Source organism: Alosa alosa, chromosome 11 (genome assembly GCF_017589495.1).
Source record: "Alosa alosa isolate M-15738 ecotype Scorff River chromosome 11, AALO_Geno_1.1, whole genome shotgun sequence".
Taxonomy (NCBI): Eukaryota; Metazoa; Chordata; class Actinopteri; order Clupeiformes; family Clupeidae; genus Alosa; species Alosa alosa.
The window spans coordinates 890022-910212 of NC_063199.1; the positions used below are offsets into that span (position 1 = coordinate 890022).

At 40.1% G+C, this 20191-nt stretch overlaps 1 protein-coding gene across 2 annotated transcripts in view; it reads right to left on the minus strand.

The window, feature by feature from the left end:
* tmtc3 (transmembrane O-mannosyltransferase targeting cadherins 3) overlaps positions 1-20191 on the minus strand; it is a 71352-nt gene that overhangs the window by 28086 nt on the left and 23075 nt on the right. For both annotated transcript variants that reach the window (XM_048256705.1, XM_048256706.1), the window contains 2 exons: positions 6599-6771; positions 3635-3887 (listed from right to left, as the gene is read on the minus strand). In XM_048256705.1, the coding sequence (XP_048112662.1) occupies positions 3635-3887; positions 6599-6771 (426 nt within the window). The remainder of the gene's footprint in view (positions 1-3634; positions 3888-6598; positions 6772-20191) is intronic.

The window sequence follows — 20191 nt, forward strand, 5'->3', positions numbered from 1 at the left end:
TGTAGAAGCATCTCAAGGACCATTGATAGAAATAGGATGCACCAGAGAGAGAGAAATGAGTCAGAGAGAAATGTCCTTTTTAGTCTGTGTCATATTTAGTCATTCAAATATCATTTTTGTTAGTCAAGTTTCAGTCGACTAAAAGTCTTGTTATTTTAGCCTAGTTTTAGTCAAAAGAAAACTAAAGGTATTTTAGTCAAGTTTTAGTCAGAACATCTTAGTCTTTTTTTACATGTTATAATATAAATGAGTTGTTTGCAATATTGAACCAACTTGTATGTAAATTCAAACAGTTCTGCAACACTGTCTTTGTAAGATATGCCAGTTTAAAATCATATGAATCCTCTGACACAATAAGTAAAGTGCAAAGACAATATAGGCGGGTCAATATAGGGTTCAACGTCAAAAAAATTGATACAAAAGGTTTCTTTATGGATTCTGGTACTGTTGGACATGCTAAATAACATACTAAAAATCTAGTAAAATCTGACCTTGGGAAAGGGGTCATTTTCAAAATGGCCGCCAAAATGGCTGTCAACAGGTTAGAATGGCTATATCTCAATTACTATTCAGCCTACAGGGGTGAAATTGATATCAAATGATGGTCAAATTAAACAAGAATAGGATTTTAAATGTTAAAATTGAAAATGTTTCAATGCTCTACCTTTTTCAGCCATAAATTAAAATCAATGCGTTTTAATACAGAGCAAATGCAATACAGGATTATTAACCATCTCCATGGCATGGAGGAAGATAAGACATGTCTTAACTGGTGTTATATCTCATCTAGAGGTTATATGCTTTTAGAAAATATATGGTTTGGGGTGTTTAATCTGTTTTGCCTGGACAATATAGGCTAAAATGTATCCCCTTTACACTAGATTCGCCTATACAGAATAGAGGGCAATGCATTGTTCATGGCATGGAGGAACATGGGACATGTCTTAACTGGTGTTATATCTAATCTGCAGGTTATATGCTTTCAGAAAATATATAGTTTAGGATGTTTAATTTGTTTTTCCTGGACTGTACATGCCAACATATATCCCCTTTACACTAGATTCGCCTATACAGAATAGAGGGCATTGTATTGTGCATTCATGGAGGAAGATGGGACATATTTTAAATGGTGTTATATCTTATCTACAGATTATATGCTTTCAGAAAATATATATTTTAGGGTGTTTAATTTGCTTTCCCTGGACAATATAGGCTAAAATATATCCCCTTTACACTAGATTTAACTATACAGAATAGAGGGCAATGCATTGTTCATGGCATGGAGGAAGATGGGACATGTTTGAAATGGTGCTATATCTTATCTACAGATTATATGCTTTTAGAAAATATATATTTTAGGGTGTTTCATTTGTTTTCCCTGGACTGTATATGCCAAAATGTATCGGCTTTACACTATATTTGCCTATACAGAATAGAGTATGTATTATGCTTGGTGTGGAGGAAGATGGAAATGTTATTTTGTTGATTAATGTTATATTTCATGTACAGGGTATATGCTTTTTTACAATATGTAGAGTTTTGAGTAAGTGGCTGTTTTATGACTTTAATGAACCATGACCCATGTACTGTATAGGCATGCATTGTATATTTGTGTAGATCAAAAATTGTTGGCATCTATCATTAGGGGGGAGCTAATTAAACTGAATCTTAAACTATATGCATAAGTAGATCAGAAATTATTATTATATGATTATTCATCATCCTCTGACTCCTCTGAAAGGAACTTGTGTGGATTGTCACATTGTTCATTTTGACACGTTCCACAGGCAGCAGTGCAAGGTAATCCATATCTTCTACACGAACAGCGGAGTGTCTTGCAGAAATGCACACAATTAAGAACAGTTGACTGTCTCTGTACTTGGATCTAACATGAAAGAGTATTTGATTGAGGTTGATTCCATTCCATTCGGTAATCAGTATCTGAAAGCTAAACTGAGGGAGCGGTACGGGAATGACATACGTTTCACAGAAGGGAAAGGTTTTGAAGGCATGGTGACACTGAGAGAGAAAACATCATGCATCCTCAGGTCCTACTATAAGAACACTAAAAAAGGTGGAGATGAAGAGTCATCAGTGACCTCTTAATCTGATAAAACATGAAAAACACTTTCCTAGGCTGAATAATGCTTCTGATATAGCCAAAATTAGCCTCTGGTGGCCATCTTGAAAATGACAAGTCTTTGAAAATGATGATCTGATACTTTAGTGTGACGTATATGAATCAGTGACCTCTAAATCTGATTAAACATGAAAAACACTTTCCTAGGCTGATTAATGCTTCAGATATCCCAAATTAGCTTCTGGTGGCCATCTTGGACACCATCTTGAAAATGACCCCTTTACTGGGGTCAGATTTTACTAGATTTGTAATATGTTATTAAGTACATCTAAAGGTATCATAATCAGTTGAAAAACCTTTTGTATCAATTTATTTGAGGTTAGGTGTTTTTTTTTCCATATATTGACCCGCCTAATAAGCAAGGTGGTTCAGTGAGTAGGCCTATTGTGTAGGTTAATATACAGTTAAAGTAGGTCTAATTTCTAATTTTTTTATTTTTTTTTTAGCTAGGTGGTCCGTGCGTTTCTTTTTTAATAGTTAAGTGGTCCTTTGTCTGAAGACAAAGAAACGCTGTCGTAGACCCAAGTATTAATGTTTTACTCCGCCACGCTAGATGGCGATATGCGCCCAAATGCAACACATTCCCCAAACTTTTCATCTTAGCTAACTTGGGGTTACCACAGGGTTGCAGCAACAGCACATAGACTAACCTACAGGAAAGTTGCTGCGCATGAACTCATTCAGAATATTTTGAAAATGTAACAGCTAGATATTCGATATTCTGTCTTCTCATTTTGTAGACGAGAGATTTTATCTTAGTTTTTGTTTCATGCAAAACATTTTAGTCTTGTCTTTTTTCAATAATGCATCTTAAGAGAGTCTTAGTCAGTGTTTTAGGACATTAGTGCAGTCTCGTCATCGTCTCGTCTTAGTCATGGAAAAAAAGGTTGTTGACGAACATATTTCCTCTAGTCTTGTCTAGGCCTGCACGATATATCGTTATAAAATCGCGATCTCGATTCACCCCTTTGCGCGATTTAATTTTTAAATGACTTCGATTGTCATTTAATTTTATGAGTCGACTGCATCACAAACGCTTCTTCTTTCACAAAGTTCAGGGCTTCATCCTCAGCCAATGACAAAGCGCCTTTCAGTCACGTATTTCACTGGTGGAGTGAGTACGGTAGTTTGAAAGCCTTCGAGGCTGCAGCATCATCAAACTGCGACAGGAAATAAACAAAGTTGATGTTGATTAAAGCCCAGGGAGCCTACTAGCAGAAATGAAATCATAATTTTGACCCTGGCTCAGATGTACGCAAATGAGCGCATATTTAATTAGATAATGCCTAATTTGCATATGTAAACATTAAATTACAGAAAATTTGTAATACATTTTTTTTCTCATATTAATGTAAATAATCAACTGGGGAAGTTTCATAGTGATATCTGCTAGTTAAAAATTGTACCCTATTCACATGTAGTGTCTCGCCTTAAGATGAATATTAGTTGCAGCCTCATCATGTACACATCAACAATACCAAGGTGTAATCTCACCATTATAACTGTTTTTCCTGAGCTGTGTGCATCTCGGAGACTCTGACAGGCTAGAACCCCAACAAGAGAATAGAAGGCTGCGGTTGCAAGGTTACGGGTGTCCAACAGTGTCTCAACCAATGGAATGGTACCCATGGTCCAATCACAACAGAGCTCAGATGGATTTAGTAAGAGCCACGCATTGACTGGTAGAAGATAGTTGAACGTCAACTGTCTGGTTGGTGTAGGGCTGACCGCTGCTGGATTATCAAACCTGAAGAGGAAAACAGTTTTTCTTAAATTTTTTAGGGATCATAAAATGGTGCTTTATGGGTTCAGTGATATGCCCAAAATGCTTCCACAATATAACAAATTCATCAGTCAGCAACAATATACATAATTGTTTCTACTTGTCCTACAGTTGAACTTTTCTGTCAGAAGAAAAATATTACAAAAAGATATCATGCACAAAAACGCATTATATTGGGGCAGCCGTGGCCTGCTGGTTAGCACTTCGGACTTGTAACCGGAGGGTTGCCGGTTCGAACCCCGACCAGTAGGCACGGCTGAAGTGCCCTTGAGCAAGGCACCTAACCCCTCACTGTTCCCCGAGCGCCGCTGTTGTTGCAGGCAGCTCACTGCACCGGGATTAGTGTGTGCTTCACCTCACTGTGTGATCACTGTGTGCTGAGTGTGTTTCAACGATTCACGGAGTGGGATAAATGCAGAGACCAAATTTCCCTCACAGGATCAAAAGAATATATATACTTATACTTATATATGATTGCAAGCTGTTTATCTTTCTGAATTGCCGATTCCATACATTATACAATATATTATTTTAATGTGCTTTGCCTAGTAGGTCATGTTCAGAGCAGTAAAGACGCCTGGAATTTAAAACTGGAATCTCAAATATGAACTTGAATGGTGTGTCTCTGTGTGTGTGTGTGTGTGTGTGTGTGTGTGTGTGTGTGTGTGTGTGTGTGTGTGTGTGTATATCTGCTTATTTTTTCAATCTCCGATCCAGCTATTTTGTCAATATCGGGGGCTGATATTCGCTCTTAATATCGGATCGGTGCACCCCTAATTTTAGATATTCTAACAAAGTATTATTAGCTTGTGATTCATCATTGTAGTTGGACAAGTCTTTGCCAATCCTGTGATTTTAGTCAATATATACTCTCCCAACTCTGATGACAGTAATTTCTTTCAGAAATTATTTTCCACTATTCCTCATATAAGCAATAGTTCTGATATTTCCCAACAAATACTTAACATCGACTCAAAATACACCCAGTCCCCAAACCCAGAACTTTACAAGGAGCGTTTAAGGCTACAATCTGAATTTAACCTTTTATCCATTGATGAGGCTACACGTCTTCTTTTGAAATCAAGGCATAACGTTTATGAATTTGGGGACAGGGCGAGTAGACTGCTGGCACGACAAGCTAGACAAGATGCGACCTCCCGCTCTATTACAAAGATTCAGTCAAATACAGGACAGATCTTGACAGATCATGATGACATAAACAAAGCTTTTCCGGATTTTTACTCTGACTTTTACACATCTGAATGCAATACTGACAGTAACGAGGCTTTCTTTGAAGGCCTTACTATTCCTGCTGTGTCTAAGGAGCAAAATAACATCCTATGTGCCGACATTTCAACCTCTGAGATAATTGCAGCCATACAATCGATGCAAAATGGTAAATCTCCCGGGCCTGACGGATTCATAACTGAATTTTATAAGAAGTTTTCTCCACAATTTCATTCCAGTTCTCCAAGCCATGTTTAGTGAGGCACGCACATCTGGTATTTTGCCTATGACCCTGAGACAGGCCTCTATTTCATTATTAGAAAAAAAGAATAGAGATCCATTGCTCTGTTCATCCTATCGTCCTATCTCATTGTTAAATGCGGACTTCAAAGTATTATCCAAAGTTTTAGCAAGACGTCTCAAGATTCTCACCTAACCAGACTGGATTTGTCAAAGGGAGACACTCCTACTCAAACTTAAGAACATTGTTTTGAGGTTGAGGTGAAAATTGAGGTCACTCTCAATCTCTCAACTACCTTCACAAAGAATTTCACTGGTCTGCTAAATAAGTGTAAACAAGACATGTCCCGTTGGGCCTCTTTACCATTGTCATTAGCATATTGTATCCTTGAGCTCAATTCCAATTGTATTGGTAACATTAACCCAGACACAACTGCACATTTGAAACGAGCCTGGGACACAGATTTAGGGGTAGTCTTAACAGAGGACCAATGGGACTCTATCTTAGACTTGATAGACACATCATCCACATCTGCTCTGCATGGTTTAATGCAGATGAAAGTGGTTCACCGAGTACATTTATCCAAAGATATATCCCAGTATCGAACCGTTATGTCCATGATGCAGGGGCCAACCTGCGGACTTAATACACGTTTTGGCTTTGCCCAAACCTCTCATCCTTTTGGGTGTATGTCTTTAATGCTTTTAGTGAAATGTTTGCAACGCGATTTGACCCCAACACTGTTTGCGCTCTTTTTGGTTTAATTCCTGTGGAGTCCCGTGATGACCTACCAAACAAAGCTTATGTGGTCATTCCTTTTACCACACTCGTTGCAAGGCGCCTGATCCTTTTAAATTGGAAACAATGTACAACACCATCGTTCTCCAAATGGATCAAAGATGTTCTGTATTTCTTAAAATTAGAGAAAATCAAATATACACTTAAAGGGTCTGCACAGGCCTTTGTTAAGGTTTGGAGGCCTTTTATGGATTTCTATGACTCACTACAAGAACCCGTTGATAACCCGTTTATCTTTTGCATTTCTTATCCAAACAACGTCAAACTTGGCACTGCACTTCCTCGTGCCCGTAGTAAAACACCTGCCAAGTTTGAAATCGAACAGACAAATGGTTCGACAGATATGCGGTTAACACACAAACACACACACACACACTGACAGACATGACAGCAAGCCACCTCATATTACCTGGTGAAAACTGGCAACTGCGACTGAATGACCTGCACTCTGATGATTACCAGCAGCAAGGTACTGATGATGAGAACAATGAGCTTGAGCAGCGTTTGCAGCATGCCATATGGCAAGATATGTTTCCCTCGCAGTACCTGCAGAACAGTGTCCATCAGGGCAGGCAAGGTGAACTGTCAGTGAATGAAGAAATGAGAGAAAACATGAAAGAAAACATGAATTGTACAATTTCAGAAAAATATTTTCTTTTGCTTATTTTTTTTACAGTGGAACATTTGAAAAGGTACAGTCAAACCCCTGACATCAAAAATGAGCTAGCACTTCAGATAGTTTCAAATTAATACTGTGACCTTGCTTTAATCAACACTTCACAAAATATGATTGTCATTTAGTGGACTTATTATGCACATGTTTAATGTGTATAACTATTCTGGGAGTCTACTAGAATAGATCCACTTTCCCTCTGATCTTTATTCACAGTCTATTATATATACATACATACATACATACATACATACATACATACATACATACACACACATACACAGTGGGGAGAATAAGTATTTGAACCCATGCTAAAGTTGACTAAAAAGAGGAATATAAAATAATCTGTTAGAAATTGATCTTAATGATCAATAAAGTCCCCTTGGCCTTTGGATTTAAAATAGCCCCACATCACCACATACCCTTCATCATACCTAGAGATTTGCATGGTGTATTTTTCAGTTAGCCTATTAGCTGGTTCGATTTGCATTGAACTCAATGAACATCAAACCAGCTAATAGACTTAACAAAAAAAAAAAAAAAACACACCATGCCAATCTTTAGGTATGGTGAAGGGTATGTGGTGATGTAAGGATATCATAATTCCAGGCCAAGGGAACTTTATCAGGATGCATAGTATCCTGGATCCATAAAATAAGTGGCCTTTTAAAATAAAAAAAATCTGCTTGCCTCTATAGGAATTTAACATAGGGGTCGAATACTTATTACCCCTGTATTTTAAGGAAGAACATTTATTTATTTCCGATACATTCTTCATTCACTAAAATTGGTGTTCGGGTTGGATTTTTAATCATTTTTTTAATTAAGGCATTAAGATCAATTTCTAACAGATTATTTTATATTCCTCTTTTTAGTCAACTTTAGCATGGGTTTAGCAAATTCGATGCTGTGTATTTTTTGGTCAAGTCTGAATCTGTCTTTAGTTCTATCTGAGGTTCTGTGGCAACAGGTGACCCACGGGCCAAAACTGGCCCGCCAACAATATTATCTGTCCCGCCAAATGATTTTGATAATCTGACATCAGTGAATGTTAATGTTTTTTTTCCCTTCAAAAATAAGACTATAAATAAGAATTTGACACGGGCGCTTATAGGTAGCCAGTGTAGCTCGGTGAGCAATGGGGTAACATGTGCCCTTTTGCGTTGGTTGAAAACCAGGCGCACCGCCGCATTCTGGATCATTTGAAGGGGTTTCACTGTGCAGGCTGGGAGACCTGTCAGGAGGGCGTTATCGTAATCGTGTCGTAGTCGTGAGATCACTATGGCCTGTACCAGGAGTTGGGTAGCATATTGAGTCTGGTAAAGCCTGATTTTTCATATGTTGTAAAGTGCGAAACGGCACGACCGGGCGACCGAGGCAACATGATCGGAGAAGGTTGGTTGGTTATCGAGCATGACTCCGAAATTTCTTGCAGCCCAGGTAAGAAATTGCCAGGGAGTCAATTTTGTGATGGTGTATAGTAGGTTTAGCTGGAAGGACCAGCAGTTCAGTTTCCGAGAGGTTAGCTGAAGGTCATCCATGTCTGAGAGGCAATCCGTGCAGAGATCCGTGCAGAGACCAAGGGGTCATCAGCAGGGTTCTAAATTAACACCCGCCAACCCGCCAAATGCGGGTTAAAATTTATTTTGGCGGTGTTAATAAAAACTTACTAGCCAGTTTGGCCGGTGATGCATGAGGCATTACATGCATGATACATAAGGCTCTGTTCTTGGGCATCTATCCCCCTGGCAGTACTTCCTACATTTCCCATGACCACTGTGCCGTAATGCTACGTGATGACGTTTCATACGCCCATCGGCTGTGCGCAGTTTGCAGTGAAACCAGCGCGAGAGATCATGGAAACGAACGGAGCGTCTACCAGAAAACACAAGGAATTAGAAGAATGAACGGAGCCAGAGCAAGGAGCATAGACTGAAAGAGGAGGGAGTTAGCCAGTAAAGTAAAGTAAAAAGTAAACACATGTACAGTACATAATAGGGTTGCACGGTGTATCGATACTAAAAAGGTATCACGATGCCTTCACGCAAAAAAGCGATACGATTTCCGACGTTTTTAGAATCGATACTTTATTAAAACTAAATGTACCACAGAGCGGTACAAAATATGACCGCCGCCCAGTCCAGCACATTTTTTCCACAAAAAGAAATCACGCTGAAAGGCCTATATGATTCTAACTGTCTCACTAAATTGCATTATCCATACTCAATTCTCACTGGTATCTGCTAGACAACAAGTACCAAAACATGATTAGTTCATAGATTTCACATGTAAAATTCATTTTATACAACCCCACCTCCATCTTGCCTGTTCATAATTCTGAGAAATTCTTGATTGTTTGTGATATGTTTATGTTATGTGTGTGAGTGTGTGTGGGTGTGTGTGGGTGTGTGTGTGCGTGCTTGTGTGTGTGCCTGCGTATGTGCTTATGCATGCAAGCGTACATATGTCTACTGTGTGAGTATGTGTCATACGTATGATTACTGTGTGTGTGTGTGTGTGTGTGTGTGTGTGTGTGTGTATCTGTTTGTGCACATGTGCGCACATGAAATGGGTTAACATGACCCCTGGAGGCAAACATACGGAAAAAATGGTCCTCCTAAACCCTACGGTTTTCGAGATATTCACAGAAAACTGTGTCTGCCCTACCCTCCTTTCGGGGGTCCAGTCCAGCGGGGGGGCTAAAGATCAAAACGAAAAACGATGGTTCCATGCTATCCATGTGGGGTTACATGCCCACCAAGTTTCGCGGTACCCGGTCTTTCAGTGTCCCGGAATCATTGACGGAAATTTGGGCATGCGAAAAAGAAAAAGAAAAAAAAAAAAAAAATTGACTAAACCTATATGACCGCCGCTTCGCTGCGCGGCGGTCATAATAATAACGTTCTGTGTCTGTGAACTGCTGCTCTCACTGCTCCTTGCACGCATCTAGGCAAGTGGGCGTGTCGGGCAGGCAGCTCTGAGTGAGTGCGCGTGCAGCAACGTAAACATAGTTCTTTGCCGACAGTCCTCGGCCTGGTGGATAAAACAAAAGGTGATGTGAAATCTGGAACTATTTCGGATACATCGCGAATAGTGAAGGCAAGCCATCAGGTAGACAGAGGCCCGTTTGTAAAATATGTTTAAAAGTCATTTAAAAGCAGTAGGCTACGCATGGAACTTGGCTAAACACACGCAGACATATCCCAACATTTTTAAAGAGTTCAAAGGTTAAATATGCTATAGAATATGCTATGGACAGGTTAAATATGCTATAGAAAACACTACATGGTTAGTGCCAAGTTCTTCTCTTCTATTCTGTTTTAGTCTAGCCAAAGTGAAACGAGTATGGTTCTCTGGGATAAAGCGAACCTTCCTTCATCAATGAATTTTGACGAGACATAACGAGCTGTAATCATTTTGACAGACATAACGAGCTGTAATCATAGGGTGCTAGCGATGAAAGCGCTTAATGTTCACGCCAGAATAACATTACCATAACTTGTAAACAATCTATTTCATGTTCGGTCAGTACTATTGGTAATATTGGTCACGGCATGTAGACTGCAATTTGTTCAATAATTATTGCCCAGATGTAGGATAGGCTACCCGAAATGGGCTAATTAGAGCCCACAGCATATATTACCACCGCGTGTTGAGTCCTAATAATAATAATAGCGGCTAATTGTTACGTGTTATTCCACTGCTTGGTTGAATTTCCCATTGTATTGAATTTCCCCCTACGTAATTTAGAACCACCATTAACCGTATGTTATCTGCACACCTATGAAGTAGATCCATTTTTTTGGCCGTATCACACTTGTATATTAATTCGCCGAACTCGTTGTGAAGTTTAAAGGCCGTGTTGCAGGGTTCATTTTCCAACTAATTTGCACAATTTGCTTGTTGGTAATAAACATTTAAACTGTTATCCATTGTATTAGATGTTGTTGGGTATCACAAAACGGAATATAATACGAAAAAGCAGGTACTATTTCACAGCGTTTGAAGTGATTCTCCTTTCCCTTGTCACCTTGGGGAGGCTACAGAGCAAAGCCTACCTTGAGACCCTTGAGAGTAACGAGAGAGGAGTAAAGAGAGACGAGTAAGGGATTGTTCAGCAGTAGATAGTGCAGATTATAGATAAATAGATAGGCTATAGATAGCCTAGATATGTATATAGACAGGTAGATAGATAGCTAGCTAGATAGATCATGTCATATGCTGGTCACGGGGGGAGCTCCTCGACCAGCGGCCAAAATGCACTCGCTTCCCTAGTTACTGCAGCTCTCCACCACAGTTTCCATCGGGACGGCACAGCCCACACAAGCACCTGCAAAACTGCGACTTGCCCATATTATCTCCCTCTTTGGTAAGCCGCACCCTGGACGATGTCAATGGCAATCAATCACGAGCAGTAGTTATCGAAAATATTCATGCTGAAGACACGACCAGCCTAATCGGCGGCGGCTAGAAGCTAAGTTTGCAACAACAGGGGTGGCACACAGGTGGGACTGGAAAGTTAGCCCATAGCTAGCTATCATGATGCTTTATATTCTGATCTTCTGACTAAGTTTGCCCGGTAGCCTACTATCTGAACTAACGACATGATCACGATATAAAGAAAATGTTGACTTTCACTCGGTGCTGTTCACTGACGGTAACAAAAAAAAGTGTCGTGACGTTATAAGCATAATGCATTGAACTGAATGGGTGCATTATGTAGCCTCATAACGAGGCCTCTCAAATTCAGAAAATTGCATTAAACTAAAATCGGAAGACATTGTTATCTTTGTTAGACCATAGGGTCGTTGTCATATAAATGCTGTAACGAAATTCGAAGTGTAAATATACAAACTTTATGTTGAAAGTGTAACCGCGACCGTTTCCCATAGGGATGATTGTAAAACATACCCTCCAAAACAAGTTTTGAAAGAAAGAAATTCAGAAAAAATTACTAAATTGATATCAGGCACCGTTATTACCATTGGTAGATCATAGGGTAGCTGTGATATAAATGATGTGACGAAATTCGAAGTGTAAATATACAAACTTTAGGTTGAAAGTGTAACCGCGATGTCCATTGAAATGCATTGAAATGAATGAAGCGCAGATCATGTAGTCCCCAAAGTGACGTGATCACCGAATTGCGTAAAAAAACCCTGCTAAAAACAACAAAAACTGGCATTTAACACCATTTGGAGACATTTTTAAAAATGATATACATATATTGAGTGCTATATGTACCCATTAATCAACAGTGGTGGTTAACCTGCAACACAGGCTTTAAATGAACTGTCACGTTGCATCCGAGCTGTAAAATGCATTCGTTCAGAACATTGCAACATTGTAGCATATGACGGAGGTGGCTTTTAGCTAGATGGATGACAGCAGGCTAAGTAAAATAGCAATGTTTCAAAGCTAAAGTTCATCAGAATCGACTGGCCTTTGGCCGTAGCAACCATCCATTTAGAACTAGTAACGGCAGTTTGTCCTGTGAGTTGAGAAATTAGTTGATATGTGTCAGAAGAAATTAGTTCTACAAACAAGACAGTTTTAGCGACAAAAAAGCGTTTAAAATTGTAACAGGAAATGAACACAACGCAAGTGGCAACAGTGGAATAAAGCGGGATAATGGACTCCCGCGGTGGTCTGTTCACAGAAGTTAATGCACTAAGAGGTTTAAAACGCCCTCCGCCGCCGTGGTCGGTGCCGCTTTTACAACCTCGACCGTGCATTAACTTCTGTGAACAGACCACCGTGTCGTCCATTATCCCTTACGTAGCAAATCATGTTATCAAAGAAATAGACATAATGTAGGAATGCACACAGATATACAGTGGGCAGTGCTTCGACTTGGCCAGCTTCACTCGCGGTCCGCGCGTGGGATCACGCGGTATCATGCCGACTTTAATTTGTATTTTTCCAGTGAGACGCTGCAACAACCCAAACAACCGGTAGATGGCTCAAGTGAGCAGGGTGTCTCAGAAAAGAAATGGAGCCTGGAAAACCCTACACAGACTTCACTACAGACTTTAGCAGACTGGTTTAGAAATAATGTAATAGCCAGAAATATGCCTGGCCTGCCCTATTAAAGAAATATTTGGTTAACTGCGAGTGAATCCCGTTTGCAGCCGTAGAGACGCAGGACAAATTAAACATTCTGGTTTTCTCCGAGTGCAACGATGATAGACAGACATCATTTGGACAAAATATAGAGTATTAACCTCCGTTGCTCAGCCAAATGCCTTCCTGTTACGCCCCCTGTTATCACGGAGTTACAGGCGATAAACGATTTTGATGGTCACAAGTTTACTTCATTAGGGACTGTTCGTTATTTATTTAAGGGGCTACGGAGGAGTTTTGGGAGCATTAGTCCAAAAAAGACGCGTGACCCTCCCTCGCCAGCAATACATTTTTCTATGACCCTCCAAAGTGATTATGAAAAATCACTGTCTATTTTTTCCGGGTTTATCGCCTACTGTATTTTAACGTTTTTCACATATTTGGCCATAAGCCGTTTATCATAGGCTATCACGAAACCAAACTACAAAGGCTAACACTTTAACAGGGGAATTAATTGGGCATGAATCATGCTGAACGCTACCTTAGAATAATAAGGTTCTATCTGCGTTTTGAGTAGGTACAACCGGGACGATTGAAACGGGACCTAATGAAACATTCCGGTTTTCTCCGAGTGTAAACGATGATAGACAGTCATCATTTGGACAAAACATGGAGCATATTAACCTTCGTTGCTCAGCCAAATGCCTTCCTGTTGCGCCCTGGTATCACGGAGTTACTGGCGATAAACGATTTTTTGATGGTCACAAGTTTACTTCATTAGCGGTTTATTTTTTTGGATTATTAAAGAGTGTTTTTCATTTAAAGGTTTGACTTCGTGCTTATTCAGTAGAGCATTTAGTGCTCTCCCCAATCACAAACGTTCACATTGCATGTTTGTTTGTAATGGATGCAACCGCGAGATAGGCTATGCGTTTGACAATGAGTTGTTAACAGAACCAAGACCAGAACAGAATATAGCCCAGCAGCAATCTAGGGACTGATCGTTATTTATTGAAGGGGCCACCGGAGGAATTTTGAGTGCTTCAGTTGGAAGTTGCATGACCCTCTCTTGCCTGCTAGAAATTGTTCAATGACCCTCCGACAGAATTGTTAAAAAAGACATGACCCTCCCCTGCCAATTGTCTTCCGCCCGCGCCACAGCCACACACTTTGTGATAACGTTCTTAAATCAATCTTTCCCGTGAGCTTGCATGCTACCAGTCCTTCCTTTTCAAATGTGTTGCGTCTGTTTGCACAATTTCACAAATAATCATATGTGATTAACAGTATGACAAATAATCCCTGTGCACGGGGACCGAAACAATGCATGCCAACTTTTTTTCCGTGGTTTATCACACTTATTTTAACTTTCCCCGCTGTCTTGCCGTTTTTAATGTTTTCCCGTAGAATATCCCATATTTTAATACTCTCATAACAGCCCTGCCATCGGGCCTGTCTCTGTGTTGCCCTGTTGCTACCCCTTGCCCTTCCAACTAAAACAGATGTCTTCAAATTATCGCTTTTCCTTGCTTAAAGGCTTAACTTAGAGTGATGTTAACCTATTTAAGTTTAACGGCGCTGATTGTCGTGATAGCACGATTCATTGGCTTGCATGTTCGGCCTTATGTCCTCACGCGGCGCACCTGAGGCTACTCAGGTGCAAGAGAAATAATTTCCCCTGTTTGTATGTTCACTGCAAGTTGGCCTACCATAACTTACCAACTCTGCACTGTAGACTGGCTATTTATATTTTTCTGTGAAATAAGCAAATGTATTTGTTCAACTTTATGAAGCAGAATTACGATAGGGTACTTGGAACATAATACATTTGACAAAGGACAGATGAATGTTGCTAGTGACAAAATATTAACTTTCAGTGTTTTACGATGTCTTTGTCATGGGGAAGTGTTTTTCCCCATGCATTTATTCTAGGTTACTGTCAGTGACTGCCGTGAGAGAAGCGGGTTCTGTGTTTCGTTCATGTCAGTGACTGACGCGAGAGAAGCGGGGTCTGTGTTGTGTTGCGTTATGTTAATTTATTTTCATTGGGCATACCGTGCCGTGCCGTCCCACAGCTCTTCAGTTCTGACAAAGCCAAAATTACTCCTTTTGAAACAATGACTGCAGGAAGCGTTTGTATGGTTATATTGCTTGACGGGTGTCCCAAGCAGCTTTCAGCCATAAGGCTACTTTGAGAACATTTCAATTCACACGACACTAATATTCAAAATGTTGAAAACTATTTCGGCATATAAAGCAGTTTAATTAAATGGAATGTTAGTTGTAAACAAACGAGCTACTTGGTGAGGCTTGGCCTCACAGATGCGCCGTGCCTTAGATGGCAGGAAAAATCTTCACGATAGGCCTATTAACTAACCACCCGATTCACGTTGGCTGGGGAAGGGGGCCATCAGACAATTGTGCCCAGTTAATCCGGCCCTTCCAAAAAAAAAATCACACCTTCCCACCTCTGAGAGCTTAAAAGAAGTCAAGAGGACTCCTTACTCACAGACCTATTCACAAACCTGCGGTTTTGAAATCCTATGCAGCTACAGGAGCTTCCAATCATGAGGGAAGCAATTTTGCATTGTAGGCATAACTAACATGCAATAACGCCGCCAACAACAACCAAAACTAGGCTAATCATTGTCAACATGTAAATTAAATGTAACATTATTGTGAATTAAATGTTCTTTTGCAAACGTAGGCATAGTAACAGAATAATTTAATAATGTTACAAAGATACTACATCAATCCGTATGTTTCATTGGGCTACTAGGCTATTTGTTTTGCCTTGATACATTTAGGCTAGGCCTTTTTATTCAGGGGGCATTTTCACAAAGAATTTTAAGGCTAAAAGTAGCTCCTAACTGGCGAATTTAGGAGCAACTCCTAAAAATAATGGGCGTGTCACTCCTAACTTTAGGACTCCTAATTTTTTCACAAAAAGTAATTCACGAAGCATTTTAGACCTAAAAGTAGCACCCAAGTCTGGGACAGCTTAAGTCGAGAGGACTCCTAACTTACTAAGACCTATTCATAAACAGCTTTTTTGTGGCATTTTACGTTGCGATGTTCTGAAATAGCCTATGCAACAGGGGCTTCCAATCGTGAGGGAACAATTTTGCATTCATAAAAGGGATGCAATAACGCCACCAACAACAACCAAAACTACTCATTGTTAACATGTAAATTAAATGTAATGTTTCATTGTGAATCAAATTAAAATGTTCTCCTCTTTGCAAACGTAGCCTAGGCATATGGTGACAGATTCATTTAATAATGTTGCAAAGGTAGGCTACTGCATCAATCCATAGGCCTATGTTTCATTAGGCTACTAAGCTATTTGTTTTGCCTTACTCTTTATTCATTTAGGCTAGGCCTTTTTATTCAGTTATTAATCATCTTCCGCCCTTCGAGACTACTTGTGTAGCGACGCATTCTCCGACCTGTCACCTGTCAGTCATCATCGGAAGAGAGGTGTTTGGAATTCCCCGCTACAATCGCCAGCCAATCAAGGTGGTCACTTCAGTCAAGCTCGTGCATGAGTAATGACGTCATCCATAGCCACGAAGACTCACTCCTAGTTTAGGAGTTGTCTGAAAGGCTTTGTGAATAACTTTTAAGAGAAAACTCCAATCTAAAATCTTTAAGTGCGATTTAGGAGTAGCATACTCCTAGTAGTAAGATAAAAGCCTTTGTGAATAGCCTACGGCCCCAGTTATTCATCATCTTCCGTCCTTGTGTAGTGCACGCATTCTGAGACCGGTCACTCATCATCGTAAGAGAGGTGTTTGGAATCATGCCCGCGTTACAATCATCAGCCAATCCACCAATCAAGGTGGTCACGCTTGCCCATTTACCCAAATTAATGGTTGAATATTACTGATGATCATTGTTATTTAAGAACATGCAGTGTGCGTAGGGTACCAAAAACATATTGCTTGTAAAAAAGCATCATAACGCACATTCTGGCGGGTCTGTTATTTACTGTAGGCTGCGCAAACCACATGCCTTTATTTTGGACAAGCCTGCAGTCATTCATTCATTCAACCTTTATTTATTCTCGGAGGGTCATTGAGGGAAACCCTCATTTTCAATGAAGCCGAAATTACAGAAGAGAAGCAAAGCGCTCCACAAACAAGACAACATTCGAGGCCTTCTGTTGAAGAATTTTATATAAAGCCTGCGCTGACAGTAATCCTCCTGCCCCTGATAGGCCTACCACAGCTGTGGATAGTGTGGAATGTTCAAGTAATAACACAATCCAATGTGTGTCTCAATTGTCCCCCGCTGACCACCTCACACATTTCTCTAGATTTTGCAACGAACTTACATGACACAATGCCATAAAATATGCCAGTTTTAGGACACAGAATAATGTTTGTAATGATACCAGGTAGGCCAGGTATTGTCGAAGGTGCATGGTGAAGTGAAATTCTTACTTTGGAAAAACATTTGCCGATATCATCGCCGATCATCAGAATATTGCAACAGTGTTCTGGACTGTAGGTAACTTGTTAAGCCAGTGGTTCTCAAACTTTTATTTCATTCCCCACTTTGATCAAGGGGCATGACTGATGATAGTGGAGATAACGTGTTATCCCGAGGCTTTTGCAAGTCAGCATCTTCGACGGTAGTCTATTCAAAATATAAGTTTTCGATGTCCCAAACGGAGAGCCATACTTTATTGTTTTTAACGATCTCTATGCTACTCACAAAAATGTAGGCATGTGGACATGATGAAGTAGGTTATCCAACTGTCGTGTGTTAAATTATTGTGATTACGAGCCAGTGGTTTTCAAACATTATGCGTGACTCGGACATCTAACTAAATGCAACAGGCTCATATCGTCCTCGCATTCGCAAAATGATGACCAGTGTTTTGTCAAATTGCAAATAGCTATTCGTTTTAACTATTTTTTTATGATAGTAGCCTATACAAAAAGCACTTCATACTTATCTATCTTAATCTTGGAATATGGGGAGGGAAGTGGCGCGTCTGCAGTCAGCCAAATATGAATGTAATTCTGTGGCATAAAGCAGATGCATTTGTTTATTGTACAGAAAAATAAAAATGACATGTCAAGCAGTCAATTGACTACATTGCAGTCAAGAAGTAGGGCAAATTAATTTACTGAAACCAAAACGTGGGTCATAGTTGTCTAAGCCTCTATTAGTAGCCTGTTAAAAATGTCGCCAGATAGTATTAAATCGGCAACAACATTGTTTTCTGCAGAAGCCTACCCAAGGCTACAGATTAATTCTGAACAGTTATTTCTCTACTGGCTCAATTATCACACCACTGTTTTGATTTCGCGTGAAAGTTGCGTTAACCCCAACACTGACAATAATGTAGACAGCAAATTTCGATTTCGATTTTCGTTACCACCGTGTAGTCAAGCCTTAAGCCATACCCAAGTAGCCTAAATCGAGGTAATGTTTAATTATGCATGATTTATTTTGTTATTGAATTCGTGAGGGCTGGGATTACTCTCGGCAACAATTATGTAAGGGACGGCAGGCAGAGCGATGTACAGTGGCAGAGCCGACGCACAGTGGCTGAAAGTGGTACTAAAGCTTCACGCAGCTTCTTCACTGCATCGCGCCAATGAAGTGGTCATTTGAAAGCGATGCCCACTGTATTGCAACAGGTAATGGTGTAGGCCTATCTGACGAAGACCTGAGTGGTTGGAACGTCGTACTTGTACACTGGGCGCAAAGAAGACTATCCTCACATTTTTCCTTTTGCAACTGTCAAAGAAATCCCATGAACACGGGAAGGCCTAGGGTAGCCTATTCATGGGTTTCATCAGGTCCCTTTCCACAGGTGTATAAAATCAAGCACCTTGATTATCCATGCAGACTGCATGGTGCTTGATTAATACACCTGTGAAAAGGGACCTGATGAAACCCATCAATACTGTACATCAGATGGCCTAAAGATTAGGCCCCTCTGCATAGCATTTAGTGATTTGCATGCAGTAATTTCAACACTGACCTTGTTCTAGCCTAGTTTGGCTATTTAAAGCTACTTTATTGCTTAAACACAACACAATGTAAATGAACTATAACAAACAATAAAGGACTTAATCACACAAAGTAGGCCTACTATTTTACTGACTATAAAAAATAATAATTATGTAGGAATTTTAGAAGTTTAGAACCCAGAATTGACCTGCACACTACAAAAGTGCTCCGAATTCAACACAAATGACTCAATACACTTGGAGGAGATATGAGTCCTTTCTTTTCCAGATATCTTAGGATTTCGCCGTAGTATCGTTTCAGTATCGAGCATCGTGATATTTATGGCAGGTATCGTATCAAAGTCATAATTTTGGTATCGTGACAACACTAGTACATAACACAAATACATAACGCGTTACGAAATATTAACGCAATTAACGCATTGTGGTTACCCATTTCCTTTTTTCTTTGTGGGTGGCTGATGTCATGTAATGGAGGCCGCAATACCTAAGCAGCAAGGTCGTTTATTTTATTGTCTATGGAGTTAGCTGAAGATGGAACGTGAGGAGCTTGTAGGCGAAAATGTTCAGTTTTAAAAAGTTGCCTGATCAGTGATCACCACCACCAGAAGCATCACGCACTGTGCATAGGGCACTGAGAGACAGAGGAGGGACCAACATTTAGCCAATAAATAGTAGCTGTACTGCAAACTGTTTTTCACTCGTTAGAATTAATAATAATAATAATTAAAATAATTTTATTTGATTTGGGGGCCCCCACCACCTTGACATCATCAGTAATACTGAATATAGTGTGATCATTACAGATCCGAAGCTTCCCTAACCAGAAGCCATGGGCGGATAGAGAAGTGAGAACGGCATTAAAGTCACGCACCTTATAATGCTGGGCTTATTTCAGGGGATATGACAGATTACAAAGCAGCATCTTATAGTTTACGTAGAGCTATTAAAGATGCTAAGCGGCGCTATAGAGACAAAGTTGAAGCTGATTTCTTGGAGGGTGATCCAGCACGAGTGTGGAAAGGACTCCGAACCATCACTGGCTTTGAAAGAAAGTCCCCACCTATGATGAATGTGAGTAAAGCCCTCCCTGATAAACTTAATGCGTTTTATGCTCGCTTTGACATGAAAAACACAGACTATCTTGCACTAGCTGCAGCATGTGAAGCAAATGAGGATGCACCTTTCTGTGTCTCTGAGGTCGATGTGAGCAATGCCTTTAGGAGGGTTAATTGTAGAAAAGCTGCTGGACCGGATGGAATTTCTAACAGGGTTT